Source organism: Pezoporus wallicus, unplaced genomic scaffold (assembly GCF_028554395.1).
Source record: "Pezoporus wallicus isolate ANWC-B61680 ecotype Strahan unplaced genomic scaffold, APGP_CSIRO_Pwel_v1 scaffold_6445, whole genome shotgun sequence".
Classification (NCBI taxonomy): Eukaryota; Metazoa; Chordata; class Aves; order Psittaciformes; family Psittacidae; genus Pezoporus; species Pezoporus wallicus.
This window is the reverse complement of record NW_026641753.1, coordinates 6,062,711-6,081,663: the sequence shown is the minus strand read 5'-3', so window position 1 is coordinate 6,081,663 and position 18,953 is coordinate 6,062,711. Positions and strand designations below refer to the sequence as shown.

General features: G+C 36.3%; 1 protein-coding gene across 5 annotated transcripts in view; it reads right to left on the bottom strand.

The window, feature by feature from the left end:
* Positions 1 to 18,953, bottom strand: part of PCDH11X (protocadherin 11 X-linked) — a 490,198-nt gene that overhangs the window by 401,001 nt on the left and 70,244 nt on the right. For 3 of the 5 annotated variants that reach the window (XM_057425083.1, XM_057425086.1, XM_057425084.1), the window contains exons 3-4: positions 17,907 to 17,954; positions 12,406 to 14,892 (exon numbers count right to left, since the gene is read on the bottom strand). In XM_057425083.1, coding sequence (XP_057281066.1) covers positions 12,406 to 14,892; positions 17,907 to 17,954 — 2,535 coding nt within the window. Of the gene's footprint in view, positions 1 to 5,246; positions 6,214 to 12,405; positions 14,893 to 17,906; positions 17,955 to 18,953 lie in introns of those variants that run through there. The other 2 variants (XM_057425088.1, XM_057425087.1) reach the window with 2 other exon arrangements.

Here is an 18,953-nt window from a genome sequence, read left to right as displayed (position 1 = left end):
AAGAATGAATACTACTGTTGTACTCCATTAGTTTCTTTCAAATACTTTAAGATGCTTTCTTTTAGCTCAGCAATTAAGATCTTAAACATCATCTTATCGAAAGATTGATTTGAAAATATAGAGCAATTTGAGTGTCCAACACCCAAAATATTAAACTACCATAGCACATGTAAGCCAAAATGTCCTCTTAAATTCATGTTGAATCTTCCAGTACAACTCCAATAATGGCACACTCCTAAATAACGTGGAAATTTTGGTATATCTTAAAATTAAACAAAATATTCAGATTTATGCTTATAAGAAGCTATTCCAGTTCTACCAGAAAATGAGCTGTTATTTTGTATTTAATTGTAATCAGTTTATATTTTAATTTTTTAAAGTGTTATTTAATACAAAATAACAGTTAAAGACTTCATGACAGTATCTGGTTAGAATAAGAGGATTTTTTTCTCCCCATGAATTGTTTCTCCCCATAAAGTATGTCTAAGTCATGGAAGACATATTTTCATCAGTATTTCCAATTACTCCAACACCTAAAAGTTCAAAGGAAAGAATGTTCCAAATTCCATTCACCTGTTTGAAGCACTGTCTTTGGGTCAATTGTTTATCTGAAACACACATGCACTAGTGTCTGCGAAGACCAGAATTTGTCCCCAGTTATTGCTTCTTAATAGAGGAGGAAGAGAGAAAGGAAGAATCCACCCATCAGTGATTTGATACAAACGTAGGAAAAGTATTTTTGTGGGGGAAAGTTTATGACTGAAGTCTTTCAGATCCATATTCGTGTCAGCGTGTCTGCATGCCCGCAACTTGTTTGCTACTGATGCACACAGATAAAAGGGAGGGGTTTGTACAGCCTAGACAATAAAAAGGAGGAAATTCTTTTGAGGAAAGGTCTTAGATTCAAATTTCATGTCAGACTCTGGTGATCATATCAAGAACAAAGTCAAACAACATCACAGCCCAGAAAGAAACAGAGAGCATAAGCAGAGGGCAGTTCATCCACCTGACAATCATGGACATCTTCTCTTGGCAGGGAAAGGATGAAAACTGTACCGAGAAAACAGACTGAAATTCCCCACATAATTCTTAGTTGCCACTCAGTGACAGGAAATCAAACCTCCTATCTTTGGTACCATGGTTCAGTTTTTACTGGAAGTTATTTGGCTTTAATGAACACCTTCTATGAAAGCAAAAAAAACATACAAAATACAAAAGAATAAAACCTATTTAAAAGAAAGGCAGCAGTATACCTGATAACACAGTTACTTAATATCCATCTGTATGAATAGAAGTAACTGAACTTTATTTACATGTGTATTTATGAAATAAGCAGAGGCTCACAATTTAGAAGAGAGAAATGTCGTTTTCGTGACATTTTCAGTGGCAAGATTTAAGAGAACAACTCCATGTAACAGAAAAAAAAAAAAGTATTTTAGTAAAGTGGAAGACAATGTAAGAATGAGTAAAACTGAAACAGTGAAAGAAAAAGAACTGTAGTTCAAAATTGTACTTATACTGCATCCTAACCTCCAGGTTATCAAGTCACTTACTAGTACAGTGAGAACAGCGTACATTCTCGGAAGGGAAGACAGACCTTTCCAAATCTCTAATTAACGTGGTCAAGTGAAAACCTTAGTGTTTGGCTATCTTTCTTAGCAGATATATTGGGTACTAAGATAGAATATAACTGTAGGTATGTGCCTATGTAATACATACTGCCTATAAACTTTGCTGTGATAAATATCTATATATACCCTCATGCTCTTTCTTTATATACACATGCACACAAAATACATACATACACACACAAGATACACATATTTATAAGCACTATCTTGCTCTCTTTTAGCACTAAACACTGTAGAAACATTCACACAGACACGTAAACATTGTTATAAGTGCAACTCCTGAAATTCCTGCTTAGACCAGATTTCTTTGAAGAAAACCTAAACAAAAGAAATGTACTGGTAAGCAGCATGAGGTTTCATAAGCATCACACTTCTGTAGATAGATTATTGGCAAGCTTTACAGTATTTGTGTGGTGAAGTTATGTTAATAATCATAGCTCCTGATCAATGTAAAGAATATCAGTATACATATAGCTTTGATACTGTGCATGCATTAAGCAAACAGATTAGAAGTGTGTTTAAAAACAGTGCTTCTCCAGAAGGTATACAAATATAATCTTTAAACAAAATTTATTTTAGAAATGACATAAAAGGAACAGTGCTCCATAATTCAATAAGAAAGGAAAATATATATATTAAAAATATTTGTTAAAAAGATTTTACAAATAATACTTAAGACCAGGAATTACCATAAATCTGTGTTTTATGGTAAAATGGGAATTCACTGATAATGTGTAACAAAAAACCCCGCAGCATTACTGTTTATGTTAAAAAAATAATTCTATTTACATCACAAACCAGCTCTGTTCCTGACAGCACCTACTGCCCTTCAGCTGTCCTTCACTCCTATTCAGAAGGATTTAAAGCTTCCAAAGTCCAATATATTTTCTGATATGATAGGCAGCTTTCATACAAACTGCAGATAGTGTGCCACTGCTTTCCCTTGGAGTGACTCACTTGATATCAGGGCACATCCGAGATCAAGTGGCATTGAGCTTTGGTAGACTCACATCCATATGAAATCCAGGCATTGACAAGTACAACACAGGATGCAGAAGAGCAAACCTGAGTCGTCTTTGGCCGCTGGCACTGTAGGGTTAAAAGCAGTGATGTGATTAATTTACTCTCTAAAAGTGGCAATAAATAAAGAACTATTCTTTTTGCTGAGCCACACATAGCACTGTAACTAACCAAAACCAGGTGCTAGAACTTGACTGGGAGACACAGACCTGTCTAGACAAGGCTGGCAACGTGCACTGGATATAGGGAAGAATCTCTTCAGAAGTTTACTGAGATGATAGTGAGCAATAATAACTGCAGTCTAAAGTACAATTAAGAAAAAAAAAAAACTCAGAAAATACAACTAATATTCTAAAGAAAATATCATGAGTTGTCAATTTCAAAAGCACCATGTGGTCAACTCAGTGACTTCTGCTCTTAATTTACTCGACTTGTATGCAGAGAACAGGACTTCTGTAGGTGAAAACATTTAAGAAACAGAGTTGGTTTTGACACATGTACTTAGACTCAGGATCTTAATATTCATTTAAAAAACCCAAAATTGAATATGGAATGTTTTTGACTGGTCTCCCTTTCGCCTTCACATCATTGAAAAGTGTAAAAATTTACATTCAGCACACATACATATTTGGTCACTATGCATTAAGCTTTCATGATGCTTTCATGAACGCATTTAACCATCAGAAAGAAATGAGCTCTCTGAATAAGACTTATGCCAGGCTATGAAACAATTACTTTTTTTAAAGTGATACTTACATGCAAAGAAAAAAAACAAACAACCCAAACAGAGGAAAAACATGAAACTATACCACTTAAGTGGTCACTGGCCTTTCCCTCAGTGCATTTGGAGGGTTATTGTATTTGGCTGTGCTAACTCAGGAAAGAACTAAAAGAGATTATCAATTTGGACCAATAAACTGCTTGATGTACCTTTTATCTCATGCATGTACCTTTTTTTAAAAACTTTCAAATTCTGTTGGAATCATTGATTGACAGACTAGAATGATTTGACCAGTGAAATACTAGGAAAACTGCAGACCTTCAGCTTGCTTAAAAACAAAACAAGCAGGAATCTCACAGAAAATATTTTGCTCTGCAAGCACATAACTGGCACATTTAAATTAAAAGATATTTATAAAACGTTCTCTTCATACTCAGTGTAAGAATGTAGGCACTTCTAGAGGGCATGCTGTCCTAACACCAGAATAACCTTCTATAGTATAATTATACCTTTTCAATACCAGAGTAAAAACTGAGGGCAAATGGATGTCCACTTGAGATGACTAAGTTACATGCTTAAGGCTAGATTAGATTAACCTAGTTCAGTATCTCAACTCAGTATCCTTTGAGCCAAAAAAAAATAGAAAGGAAAAAAGAGTAAAATACAATATAAGCATTGAAACTGTTTGGTGCTTTTCTTATTCAAACATTAATTTTATGTATATGAGTCTCTCACCGAGGAAATCCAAACAAATTATCATAAAAACAGAAATCCAAAGGTTCAAATACCATAGAAAAAAAAGAGAAACTGAAGGTCTGTGAAATCCTGCAATCGTCCCGACAAACAACTCTTCTAGGCTAAGGGGTTATTATACTTAACCATTACCTCTGAATGCTTCCCATCGCCCACTTAAGCTAACAACTTCCACAGCAATAGGTAGGACCAATCTTTGCTACAGTAAAAACTTCTTGGATAAATTCTTGCTATGTTATGAATGAACTTTCAAGCCAAAGCAACTTGGCTGAATTGTGGCATTGAGTCAATAAATATCATTACTGTATGTCTAATAACTGAAAGCGTTGGGTTTTTAGTTTGAAACATAAATGCTGCAAGGGTATGATAAATAGGAATAGCAAAACTGTCTTACAGATACATAAACTTCCTCCAAAGAAAATTATTTCATTATCAGAAATGAAAAATCTTCTGTAACAGTCACAGCTATAATTATGCAATACAATATGCTGAATTACAATACGTACTTCATTATTAATAGGATTTATTTTACAGATCAAATAGCCAAATACACATTTTTAAAAGAGCCAGATAGCAAATGTGGAGCAAACTATAGGCAACAGTCATGGTAGACATTCTGCAGTCCAAGAACTGAGGCAACGTGATTATTAAGTACAAGCCTATAAATATCTTTACATCAAACATATAGTAATGTGTAAGAATTCCATGTTGTAGTCTAATTCATGAATCATTAATAACTTTTTCTTTAAAAGAAATTATATATACTGTATACATCCCAGTTAAAAGCAGTGTCTGTATTTCATTTTATTCTAGCAAACTAATGTTACATGTCTTCATATAAGTGCAGAAAACAGGGTTCTTTATACTCCTTTGCTTCCTAAGAGATTTCGCATTGCATATGAAATTCTAATATAATAGATGATACATATTCAGCATTACTCCCTAAAATGTGAGGCAATATACAAGAACCTGCAACCGACCTGCAAACAAAGCTACAAGACTCAGATTTTATTTTTCTTTTATGAGCCGTGCTAAATAACAAATTATCACGTAGAAAATTTGAATTTTTAAAAAGTTAACTACATAGAGAAAAAATTGGGGGGGGGGGGGGGAAGGGGGTAACCAATGTTAGGCCATTTTCTCCCCCATGTGCTGGCTAACAGTGAAAAAATGACGTATGCTATTTCCTGTTTTATCACACTGAAAGCCAAGTCACTGGACTCAGGACTTTGTTGTTTTAAATAAAAGTACTTCAAAAGGTTAAACGTATGGCAGTTTTACACAGACATTAGCCAGACTTCAGCAAGCAAATTGGATTTTATTTTTAAAAGTTAAGTGAATACTTTCCAGTTATTTAAAAGGTGATCATTTATTTATTACAAAATGTTGCGGATAAGAAAGCAGGAAGTACTCATTTTTTACTACTATTACTGTGCCTGTAAAATGAGAAAGCAGTGATTTGATCAATTCTATTTATGATCCATAGCAGCAATATCATCATTAAAAATATTATGGTATAGATATAAATAACACTTAATTCTTAACATGGATAATGGTGCTATAAGTGACAACAATTTGTTTGGTTTTATTTTAAATGCAGGGAGTATAAAGAACTTTACATTCTCTTTTTAATGTATGAATAAAATTTATTGCTCCCTTTAATATACTTATAGAAACAAAATTCCTAATTGTTTCAACTAAAATAAATAAAGAAAAAAGAAAACTGGGACAAGAGGATGATTACAAGCAAAATAGATTTACCATAATCACCAATTGTGCAGAAGGATGGGTCACATTACTTTTTTCTTAGCAAAACTACATTATAGAACACTATAGCACAACGTACTAAAATCTCTGTCTTTGCTTTTTAAAAAATTCTTGCCCTGGATACCTTTCAGTAGGGCAGCTTGAACAGTTCATCGTCACTTCCAAACCCCTCTGGAGATCAGACGATAAATTTCTTCGGCAATCAGAGACAGGACAAAGGGCTTTCTCGTGCTATTTCCTTGTTTTCATGTTTGCTGGCTTAACATCATTGTGTACACGTACGACTTCAGTATATAACATCAGATGCGATGGCGTTCAGAGCTGGCAAACAGAGAAACAGCATGAGAAAAGCCCTTTCCTGCATAATTTTCCCCACATATTGTAAAGTTTGTCTCCAAATTTCTACCCTGTCAATCACTGCATGGATTTGAGAAGTACGGAGCTACTGCGGTTCTAACCAACCTTTTTTGATGTGTGTTGTGGTTTTAGGTTTCTATACACAAGCAAAGACCTGCACACATCTATATACCCATAGCAAAAATGCTGAAAAAGAAACTAGGTATGGCTTTTTTTTGCTTTGTCAGCTTCAAACCCCAAGTGGTGTTGCAAGATTATGGCTATTCAAAGACTCCCATACCACCTAGAACATGTTTTACAGAGGTTTAGCAGACTTCATTCAAGAGCATTGATCCTAAGAGCATAAAATATTTTGATTTGAAGAGGTATTTTGCATCCTTGATCTCTATTTATCATCAACAGAGTTAGAGTCATTAAAAAAAAATAAATCACATAAATTAATCCATTCAAATCTATTATTTCACAGAAAGGAAAACACCATCAATACCATCATCACCAAGATGCTAGCCACTCCCTGGTCAGGAAATTGCTATCAACTGCAGATTATTGAGTGCAATACATGCTGGCAGAAAACAGGAAAAGAAAGAAATGCAAAAATTAGGCTCTATCTAAACCAGGCAGTATTGCTGGCAATGGTTTATAGCTCTAGGTCATTTAAGAAAAACCCACAAAGTTGGATCATGAGGATAAGAGTAAACTTTTCAGTTATCCCACTGAAAAATGAAGGCAAAATGCACTTAATGTTTAAGAAAATCTATGCTGCTACTACTCTAAAGCATCTGCTATTGAAGAGAGAGTTGTGTTTTATTCTAGCTTACACAAAAAATCACCCAGTTATGAATGCTGGAACTTCATCTTCCAACTTCAGCATAAACTCAGTCAGCAAGCTCTTACTGGGGGCCAGGGGCAGAGGGGAAGCCTTTGATTTCTCTGAATTAGTTTTTACTTGAGTGTCCTATTCAAAGTACTTCACTTTTTTCCTCATACAAAACATTTTTCTTTACATCCCGTTTGCGCTGTTTTTGTCTTCTACTATGAGGCAAGGGGGGCCCATTCTAGACATATGTCCACGCTTTTCCAGTGAAAGACATGTTAAAAGAACAATTCTGAAGTTTTTCTTCAAAGTATTCCACAGAGGAAAAGCATTTTTTGACCAGCTTTATCTCAGTAATACTGCACAATTCAGTAGCTGCTCAGTAACCTCCATGCTGCACTTTCACTTATCCTTGAGTTAGAAATTCTCCAGATGGGAAAGTCAGTTTTTTTTCCTGAAATGTGTACACATGGCAGCGTATCAGAGCTACCAGAATATTAAGAGAAAATAAAACTATTTAGAATCATAGTTATCAATTTTGAAATGGCTTATACCAACAGCTATTTAACTGATATTTAGAAGATACTGTTCTTTGAGTATAATTGTATCTGCCAATGCAAAGTTACCAGTGTTATTTCTAAGCTCTGTTACATACCAGAAGCAGCAGCACTGACGACTGATGAACACTATACTAGGTTAAACTCACTAGTCTCATGTTATTAAATGAAACAATAAATCCTGCAGCTATAGATTTAAATAACAGGTGAGTTTTTAGAGCTATTAGGTTCAGGAACAGTGTAATATTCTCTCAATTCACATCCTAAGCACACTGTTCTCATAGTGAGTGGGAAGCTATAATGACTCTTCACTACATTTCAAATCAGAAAATGAAATATACCATGACTGTAAGCAGGTCTAAGCAGTAACTAACAGAATCAGAATTGTGACTGTAGGGGACCAAAATATAATGTATTTTAAATGAAGTCTACTTCCCATTCAGATTTCTACAGAATATAATGTCCCTCTCCAACCAGTTTCTAACAAGTGCAGCAGCAATCACTGTGTCATCTGAGATTTCTGTTCATAAGTATGGGTATGTTCTCAAATGATAGAATCCTGGCAACTAAAATTAACTGATGAAGATTTGCATTAGTGAATAAAACCAGTGTGCACGCTTCTTCACCCCCTCAACAACTTCCCAAACTTGGTATAGTGTGCTAGCAGTGAAGCTAAATTAGCATACAGACAGAGTTCCCTGTGAAGCATGGAGAACCACCAAGAAGCATGTAACAGCAGATTCATATCACGATTGTACTTCCCAGGTCTATCAGCCGAAGAGGTGCTGCCTTCATGAACACTCACACTTCTTCAATAACACAAAGTCAGAATAAAACTTGCTCTTAAGTTGTAAATGACAACACAAAAGGTCACAAGTCTCTTCCTGAGTGACTGGGCATTTATTTTCAGATTTCAACTGTTCCTATAATATGCATCATACTGCTCTGAAATGAATGTCTGAAATAGCATTAATGAAATGAAAGGGAGAAGGCGGCAGAAAACGCATGGGAAGTTCTAATGAACATCTGCGGCAGGAGCTTCTTTGAACCAAACTGCCACACATCATACTATACATGGTTTGAATTGACAGGCTGATCCCTAGACAGGTATTTCAATTGTCTGAACACTGTTTCAAGTACTTCAGCAAAGAATATATATTTAAAAATTGTGTTATAAATTACAGAAAAACTAGACTGGAAAAACCTCTCCTTTCTGTTCATCATTCCAATGCAAATGCAACAAGAATTAGAAGATTTGTGTCAGTATGGAATAATTCATATAGTCTGCCCTCACTGAGGTAAATGTCAAAAGCAATGGAGCTTTCCCAAAGCTTGCAGACAGATAAAGTTTAAAGGTGCTGTATGCTTTTCTACCAGGCCCACAACTACCAATACAATTAAAATCTTATGGCACTGAAAGGGAATTTCATTTACAAGCTTCAAATACACAAGTTTGAAAATTTTTCTTATGAATAAGAAGCCCATTCAAAGAATTATCTCTACTATATCCCAAAAGAAAGCATGCTATTCTGCAGCTCTGCTATCACTACTATTTCAGAATAGTATTAATATCTCTCTCCTTTTTCCTCCTTCTCACATACATAGGGGACATAGGGATCATTACATAAGGACCAGAATTTTTCCTCTTCAGCTTCCTGTAGTTCATGATTCAATGTGTCCCCAGCTGCTTCAGGAGTCTCCGATTCCTTCTCCATTAAAATTTCAGCTGTTGTACTGCTGTATTTATTTTCCCACATGACCACTAAAGAGATATTTTGGGGGTTTTAGTATAAAAACCTTTCCATCTTGTCTTGCACGCTTTTTGAGTACAACTGCTGTACTGACTTTCTGTCATTTTATAGATCACTTAGACAAATTTTGCAGTAAAGCAAAGACATAATTTCCTTTCTTTAAAGACCTGAATCGATACCATTCGGACATACACAAAATTTAGAGCTTCAAAAGAAAACATATATTTTTAGCTCTAACTCAATACTACTTCAAATATCTGAGTAGAAAGCCTTGCATGGATAAAACTAAGAACAGTTAAGATGTGTCACCTCTTAAGAGCAGCATGCAGTAGAAACAGAAAAGTCATCTTCACAGTGAATGTAATCTTTTTTAGCCTCCTTCAGAAAGCTTCTGTTTTGTAAAAGGGAGGCATTACAGTAATTCTTAGTGGTAAAGTAAAATATTTTTACTCACATTAGACATGTTACTTTTATTGATCAAACTAGCACACCTCCCTTGTCAGCTGCCCTCCCTATCTTCCAATTCTCCAGCCTGGCCTTCAGTTTCCTGGTAATTCAGAGCCCGCACAACACAAATGCATCATTAAGCACAAACACCCTGTTAGTCTGTGAGGCTGGAGGGCAGTGGGACAGCACAACAGCTGAACCACTGTGGCAGAAGTTCATTTTTGTTTGCTTTGTTTCTTTACAGGCTAACAGTGACAACTCACCCTGAGTCACCTTTTACAGCCCCACCTGAGAAAACTGTAGAGACTACCACATACAAAACCAGGTTAGAAGGAAGACTGACTTATAAGATCCATTGAGGTTTAAGAAACACTGTACTTGGTTTTACTTATGAAATATAATTCTGCCTTTGCGATCATGGTCCAACACAAAGGATTTAAATCTAATAGCTTTTCTTGCCCAATTTATGTAAATAAATTCATTAACAAAACTACTTTTATTTAATAAGGATAAGAAGTCGAATTCATGTGTTCACAGGTTGATGTTGTTTTCAAATTTGTGTAAAAAGCCCTTGACAGCGAGCAGTTATACTTTCTCCAACAGTGTGATCACTTTCATACAGAAAAATACATGTAAAAGAAGGATAGGCTATAGATATAACAAAATCAATAGGATCATAGAATCATAGTAACATTAATCTCTTTTTGATATATTCAGTGCATCACATTAATATAATTTCAGGTACAGCTATGTGAAGATAAGCTAGTATCAGGCAATGAGCACTTAAAGAAAGAAAAACACAACTCTATTCTGCTCTTCCAGATAGGAAGCCCCCATCATTGACCTTTAAGGTACAAATAAAAGGAAATGCTCTTTTCCCCAACCAACTTCTGCAGAAGAGAATTGCTTCCATTCTACTTTAAAAGCCCCTTTGGATGGAGGAACTATGTTAGTGATAACCTAGAGACTTACGAGCTTGCTTTGTTTGCAGCATTACTGCTTGACAGTGTATTTGAGCAGACAATGGAAGAACCATTCTGGCTCAGAGGAACTGTACCAGAACTCAATTGAAAAATCACTTAGATGAGACCTACAGAAATGCTGAGGAGCATTGCTGTAGCACTAGCCTCCTCAGAGTTATGAGAGTTCAAACATATGAACAAATTGGCAAGAAGCTTTTGTAATGTGTAATTTAAATTAACACCTTCAAATACCTTTAATAGAAAATACTCAAATCTCAAAAAGCTTCATTTTTCAGTGCTGCCATATCTTAGAAATAAGAAATTCTCTCACCCCTCCCCTTCAGTTTTTCTGTTAATGCACCTCAGAAAAAGATGGAAGTTTTCTAAAGCACAGTGATATAGAATATAGCCCAGATTTGGGTTGGTAAGGAAAACAGACAAAACAACCCAACCTGCAATTTTCAAAGATATGATGGCTACTTTGAATGAGCAGCTTTTTTGAGGCACATGTTGTTATCACTTACTACACTATTATCACATTTTTTCATTATGGTAATAAAACAAAGCCCACAGAAAAAAGAATCAAAACCTAGCTAAAGCAAAAAGTCTGACCGGCTCAGTCATGCTGAGGATTTGCTCCCAGGCAATAGTATTAAAATATATTATCAATAATATATTAAATCTCCTGACATTTTTCTTTCATGATTAATTCCTTGACCAATTAAAGCTTAACTAGAAAACTATTTCACTGAAAACTTTGTGGTATGTGAAGAAAGAAGGAAACATGAACAGCAAAGCTTTATTATTAATAATATTGTCCAGAATAAGGACAGTCATTAAATTCCATTTCCAATGACTTAAAGCCTTTCTGTAGTGTCTAGAAGACTAAAATGTACTTTGGTTCTCAATTTATTTTTAAGATGAGGATTCTTTAGACATTTCCTTTGCTGGATGTACTGGATTTCTGAGAAGCTACTATCTGGTTTATCAGGCAGAGCAGCATAGAAGTCAGATCAATTATACTGATGCTTCTCATTTTCCCCTAACTTTGCCTGCTGACTGTGTTACTCCACCAGATTTAAATAGTCCAGTATGCTTCTAGTCTGAAAATGGAACTGAAATTCTCAGAGGAAAATTCTTGCCTGCTTTTGAGAGACCTTGAAGTAAAGCTATGCCCAAATGAAGGCTGCAATTCCAGACTCCATTAATATTAAGAACCACTTATCAGATCCTGTAAGGCTTTATTGCTTTCCACCTGGCCTAGATTACCTCAGTTCTTGAGTACAAAATACTACTGAGGACAGCACCATAACCCCTCTGTGCCTTGCAGGGCTGCACGAGTTACTGCAGTGACGCAAGCAGTGCCATGCTGCCATCTGCAGTTAGTAATACCCACCGATGGCATAATTCTCTGATCAGTGTCCCTACAGCCAACAAACATTTAATTTTCTCTCTTAACACTGATGAATCTTAAATTGTTTACTCTTCAGTGCCTCGATCTAATATGCACTTTCAGACTTCTAATCCTTGCAGAAAAGGTTATTTTGCAGTGCTTAGATCTAGAGTTATAGGAATGGCAAAGTAAGAAGGGAAGGAGAAAGAGAACACCTTAAAACCTCCATTACCTGTCTGGTGTGTATGGGTCCTGGGGTCTTGAAGCCTCCTTGACAGCTGCATTCAGAAACACTGTAAGGGTCCGAGCTGCTTGATGAGCACTTGGAAAGTGAGTCACAGCCCACCACAAAGGTGTTATCTAGAGGCAGTTCCTGAATGACATGGTGCTTCTTGGGGGGTACAGGAGTCTCAGGTTTAATTTGAAAGGTGGGCTGCGGAGAAGCAGACTTGTAGTGCTTTGCTAAATCTGGGCTATCAGGCTTAAATGTGGTTGGTGTGGTGGCCCAGTTATACTTTCCCATAGTCTGTTCTTCTAGCTCTACAGGAATGTCTAAAGTGCCATTTATGTGCTCATGGCCAGGATCGTCAGGCTTAGATTCTTCAATAGTCACAAAGTTGAGAAGGAGACTTTTTGGAGAGCGCTTCTTCTTCTTCTTCTTTTTCTTGATCTGCCTATTCTCTTGGTTTGGGGAAACCCATTCACCACTCTGCTTGTTTTTTTGGACAACCTTGTGCCGAGGTGTCTGGCGGCACCGTACTAAAGCAGTAACAAAAATTACCAGAATAACTGTCATAGTGCCTGCAATAATAGCAATGATGATCTTGACATAATCATTGGTTTGTGGGGTTATTTCCCCATCCCCAACATTCTGGCCAACTGGAGTTTCCATGTTCCTGCGCACTAGCTCTTGTACGTAGGAACTGTTGGTGACTGTCTCGTTAACAAATAAATGCACAAGAGCTATAGTGTAAAGAGACTCGGGCTGTCCTAGGTCATTGACTTTTATCACTAGTCTGTGCAAGCCATGATCTGATGTAATTACCTTCTCTTTCAAAGTTATATTGCCTGTTAATTGGTCAATTGTGAACAAGCCCCGTGAGTTCCCACCTATAATGCTATAGCGGAGCTCTGCATTCATTCCTGTGTCATTATCAACTGCAAAGACTTTAGTAACTACAGACCCTGGACTGGCTGATGTTGGAACCAACTCATATGAATAGTTAGATGAAGGGATAACAAAAACAGGCCTGTTGTCATTTACATCAACAACATTGATGGTCACTTTGGCAGTTGAGGAACGCTGCACTCTTCCTCCATCCACAGCTTTCACCTGGAAAGTATATGACCCCTGCTGTTCCCTATCAAAGGTAATATTAGGTCTTATTACACCAGTAAGTGGATCTATAATGAAATTATCTCTACCATTTAATATAGAGAGAGTAACAGCAGCATTCTCTCCTGAGTCAGCATCTGTAACTGTGATAAGCCCCACTGTGCCATACATGGGTAAATTTTCTGGTACATAGAAATTGTATTCATTGTGTGTGAAAGCAGGGCTGTTATCATTCTGGTCCAGGACAGACACTGTCACAGTAGCATTGGTCTGCAAGGGTGGTATCCCATTATCCTTAGCCAGCACAGTGAAGGAGTACCTGTCTTGCTTTTCTCTATCCAGCTTTCTCACTGCTGTCAGAATACCTGTACGGCGGTCAAGGTTGAAAATAGGGGGTGCATCAGAACCCAGGATATAGCTGATCTCAGCATTGCGCCCACTGTCAGCATCTGTAGCGCTTATCTTGGTTAGCTGAGTACCAGGAGCATTGTTTTCAGGGATGGAAAGACCTATGATAGGCTGTGTAAAAACTGGGGCATTGTCATTCTCATCTTTTATTTTGATGAGGAGCATTGCAGACTGATTTAAGGGAGGTTTCCCTGAATCTGAAGCCACTATTTTAATGGCATATTCCCGTGTGGCTTCATAATCTAGAAACGTAGCTGTCTCCAGAAGAAACTGATTATCAAACACGGGCTTTAGCCTAAAAGGAACATCATGATCTGTAAAACAAGTAACTTTTCCATTCAGATCAGCATCCTTGTCCATTACTGTTATCAATGCAATTTTCGTATTAAGGGGAGCCTTTTCAGACAAAAGCACTGTCCCGTTCACTGGATTGATGATGTATCTCGTGTCTATTGATGGGACATTGTCATTAATATCTGTAACATTAACAGTCACTGTTGCTCTTGATGGAGTTGAACTGCCATCACTTGCCAAAATAGTCAATTTGTGTACAGGAGATTCCTCCCTATCTAGTGGTTCCCTTATAGTGATGAGACCAGTGGTGTTATCTATGGCAAACAGCCTTTTGGCCAAACTGGAGATCTGATTGCTGAAATAGAAGTGAATTTGTGCATTTGAGCCCAGGTCTGCATCAGTGGCATGGAGCTGAGAAACAGAGGTGCCCACTGGAGCGTTTTCTGGGACACTGACTTCAATGTCATTCTCTTTGAAGACTGGGCGATTATCATTCACATCAGTCACTGTGACTTGGAGGATGGCAGTGCTAGATCTTGGAGGGCTTCCACCATCTTCAACTTTAATTTTCATCACATAGGTATCCTTCTGTTCCCTATCCAGGATCTGTTGGACAATCAGTTGAGGCCACTTATCTCCTTCAGGTGTCTCAGTTATATCAAGACCAAACACGTTTTGACCCTACAAGACACAGAAAGGACACACTTTAGCATGACGGTATATGAAGAATAGAGAAATATCTCAGTGTTCTGAAATTTTCACTGAATATATATTTTTATATATATTGTATACAGGAATATACATTTATATTTACCTTTATTTTGCAATATATGGTTTTACTTTAAGCTTCAGGGCCTTAAGAAAGCTTCAGAGCAAACACGGATGAAACAGACACTTTAGGAAAAGGTGGGGAAGGGGGGGAGAGATGGAGGACGTGGTGGTGTGTTTTGGGTTTTTTTTAATCAGTTTCTCTATTTCTACAGAAAAGCTATTAAATACCTGGACAGATGGTTCCTCCATTGTATGAGTGAGTACAGAAAGGAGGAATGAAGCCAGAGTTCAGCCACATGCAAAGCAAGATGGCATGCACACAGTGGAGGACTTAAACCAATATTCAATTTCAAGGAAAACAAGAAAAAGAGATTCTGTTTGCGAGCAATGCTGAACATCATTTGAAACTATTAGCATAAGAAACCACCACCATCACTGAAAAGAGGCTTACTACCTAATTCAGGTGTTAGATGGTAAAGGTAAAACTAAGTCCTAAGTTGATTACGAATACACTCTAAAACATCATCAAAGCTATTCGTTTCTTCATCATTATGTATTTTGCATTTGTAGTGAAAAATACAATCCCAGGAAGAAAAAAACAATCTATTCTAATTTCAAAAAATATCACAGAACTACGAGATCAATCTTTTTCATGGGGTTTGCTGAACACCTAAGACCCCTGGAAGAAATGCTACATATATTGCACAAACAGCTTCTTTCAAAAAACAGCGTTAATAGAAGTAGTCTGCTAAAATACAGATTGGAATCTAGAAGTAGATTCCCTCTTCTGCTGTCTCTTCAGACAAGCAGGGCTTAAGAATATCACAATTATTGTCTCTTCTCATATCTCTCACCCTTCAAAGGAAGAAGGGATTTAAAGGCAGTCTTCCAGCTATATCTTCCCTTCCACAAGGGCAGAGCTAGAATGCAGGCCACTAAAGCTGAATGTATAGGATGAACAGAAAAAGAAGGCATCAATAAAGATGACTAATTAGGATTTTGGTTTTATCTGCCATAGCTGTAATAATGAACAATAGCATCCAGCCTGGTTCTGTTTATTGTGTTTGTCTTTCACCTTCACTTATGTAACTATGCATGTTCAAAAGTGGTTTAAGACACTTCAGACCAAAGTGAAAGAAAGCATTCCCAGTGTGCAAGGCTCTTTATTTCTCATTACTTGCAAAAAAAGATTTGTATTCACTGTACCCTTCTAGCCATCATTAAGGGGAATGCATTCATAGGTCTACTTTGGCGTAAGGCTGCACTCTTTCATTGATTTGTTTTCTCAAAGCCAGAATTTGACCCTACCTAAGTAATCATTTATTTCATGGAAAAGGACTATCCATCCGCATTTCAAAAATTACTGTGCCACTTGCACAGTATTTGTGACATTAAGTTGCAACTAGGGACACTCTAAAGCAAACTGGAGCACACTTTGAAACAATAAAACAAATACAGCTTTGGCTTCTTTACCAGAAGTCATATGAAAATATAAGCCTTGCAAATTGTTTCTAAATCAAGATGTATATTTTGCAGCAATTAGGTTAAATTTTAGAATAGTAATTCTCTGCTGATCTCTCCATAAAGGCAGAGTTTCCTCTTCAATCTGGCTAGCAGTTAATTGCAATATATCCCGGAATTACTGAGAAATGACAAATTCTATATTCTATGCTTTAACATAGATTTGCAGGAAAAAAGCAACAGAAGCTGGGGGGGGGGGGGAACCTGTCACCTATCTTTCAGTTCTTTATTTGTACACAAGTTGACAGATGGGCACTGATTATTCAGTCATTAGATCCCACAACTACAACAAACATTTCTTATAGACTTTGAATGCATGCAGCTATACATAGGCATACCCTTTCTGCTTTTCTCTGTCAACTATGAGAAAGATGTTTTTCATTATGGCATACAATTTTGATAGAAAATAACAGAGCTTTAGTTCCCCATCACTAGCAGTAAACTCCTAGAGAAACAGAAAAGGCAGCAAAGACCCCTTCCACGTTAATAATTAACAGTTGAGTAATTTCCTATGCTAAAATATTATTCAAGAGTATTTCTTGCTATTCATTACAGGTTTATACATCTTTTTAAACCACAAAAAAAGAAAAAATTTACACAAAATTATACTTTTGCCTACTTAAAGCAAGTCTATTTCATGTTGCTTAAGGGATAAGGTTGGTGTGACATTATGCTGCATTTTAACAAAGACATTTTCTAAGAATGAAGAATTCCCCCACTCTAAATACTCCAAAAAATAATGAAACCTTCTAGAAACGTATTTTTAAGACTATAAATATCTAATAGTTTTCCTCATGAGCAAATAAATTAAAAAGTAAAATTTCTGAGAGAAGCATGAAGTAAAACCTTCGGGATTAAATTCCTGATGTTGAAGTAAATGGCTTTATGATTGTTAAAACCTCAGTGAAATTTCCAATAGGGTAGCACTGTTATTTGGGCTGAACTGTACCTCAGTCACTACATTATCATAGTGAGCTGAAGGTTTAGTTCACACTAGAAAGGATATGAGTACACAGGAAAATCATTAATAAATAATTAACATTTATATAGTACCTTTTGCCATTAAAATGACTGACTAGTACAAATAATCTGCTATATTATCTCCACAACAATAGAAGGATGGGAGTGAGAAATAAAAAAGGCTGAGTGGTTTTAATTTATAAAAGACAGCTTAGGCAAAATAACCTACCTATTTGAGGCAAAATAAGATTATGCCCATCTCAGAGCCAGGATTTGCTTTACGAGGCTCTAATCCTGATGACAAGATTCTTCATCAGGGAAATATGCAACTGCATTACCCTACTCAATTTTTGTAACATACTTTTCAGTGGACTCATGGCCAAAGCAGTTTCAGAATTAATAAAACTGGTTTTCATGTTGAACACTCCCTACTGTGTATTTACCTGATCATTTGTAATGGATCCAAAAGTCCTTTTCGGAGCTGTTTTGGGCTGTCATGTAAATAAAAAAATAAAGAGTTTTTTTAAAAAAAGGAAACATTTAGGTAGATTAATAAATACATAATCAATGACACACGGACACTTAATGTGATAAACTACAAGAGCTTCTAGTACTATGGACAGGACTGCATGTGACAAAGTGCACCTAAAGTCTATACATAACTCTTCTCTAGATATACATATTGCAGTATTACAGTACTTCATACTACCCGTGGGGTATTGACTACCTGGAGATTGTCAAGAAGAACAGGGGAAAAAAACACAGCTTCTAGTTAATGCTCATAATAGTCCACTTGCCCACCAGTAACTTGACAGAAAGTAGTAATTTCTCAAAGAAGCAGGGAAAGGAAAAATATTGTGCTAAATAACCATATAAAAATGACTGCTTGTGATACAAAGCACTCTGAAATTAGACAGTCGATCAGTGATTATTACTTTCTACATTATAAATTATGTGATCATATGTAATAACTATACATTGTTAACTGACAAAGTAGATCTACGGTGTGCTCAATCTTGATTCAAGAAGAGCATTATGAACCTTTCAAGACAGACACAGGAGCTAAGACAGCTCACTGTTGTGTATCTACAACTTCATGCCAAACACAGTACAGGATGTATGTCTTCAGTTCAACTGAATCTTAAAAGTCAAGGGCTAGACAACACACATCTGAAAAACAATTTACTAATGTTCTATAGTAACTCACTTTAACTCATTCTAATGAGCACTGCAACAAGCTGTAAGTAATAAGTGTGAACATCAACAACCCTCTTAAAACAAGTTTCATGATTTCCAAAAATCTTATTCTGCCTGAAATCTAGAATAAACAGATTTAGAGTAACTAAATTCCAGCTAACCAAATAAGAATATTGGGAAATAAAATAGAATGCTAAAAAGAGATAAAAAGAAAAAAAGCAGAAAAAAAAATATCAGCTTCCTATTAGAAAGTAGTTTAGTAATTCATTAAAGTAATTAATAATGAAAAAATT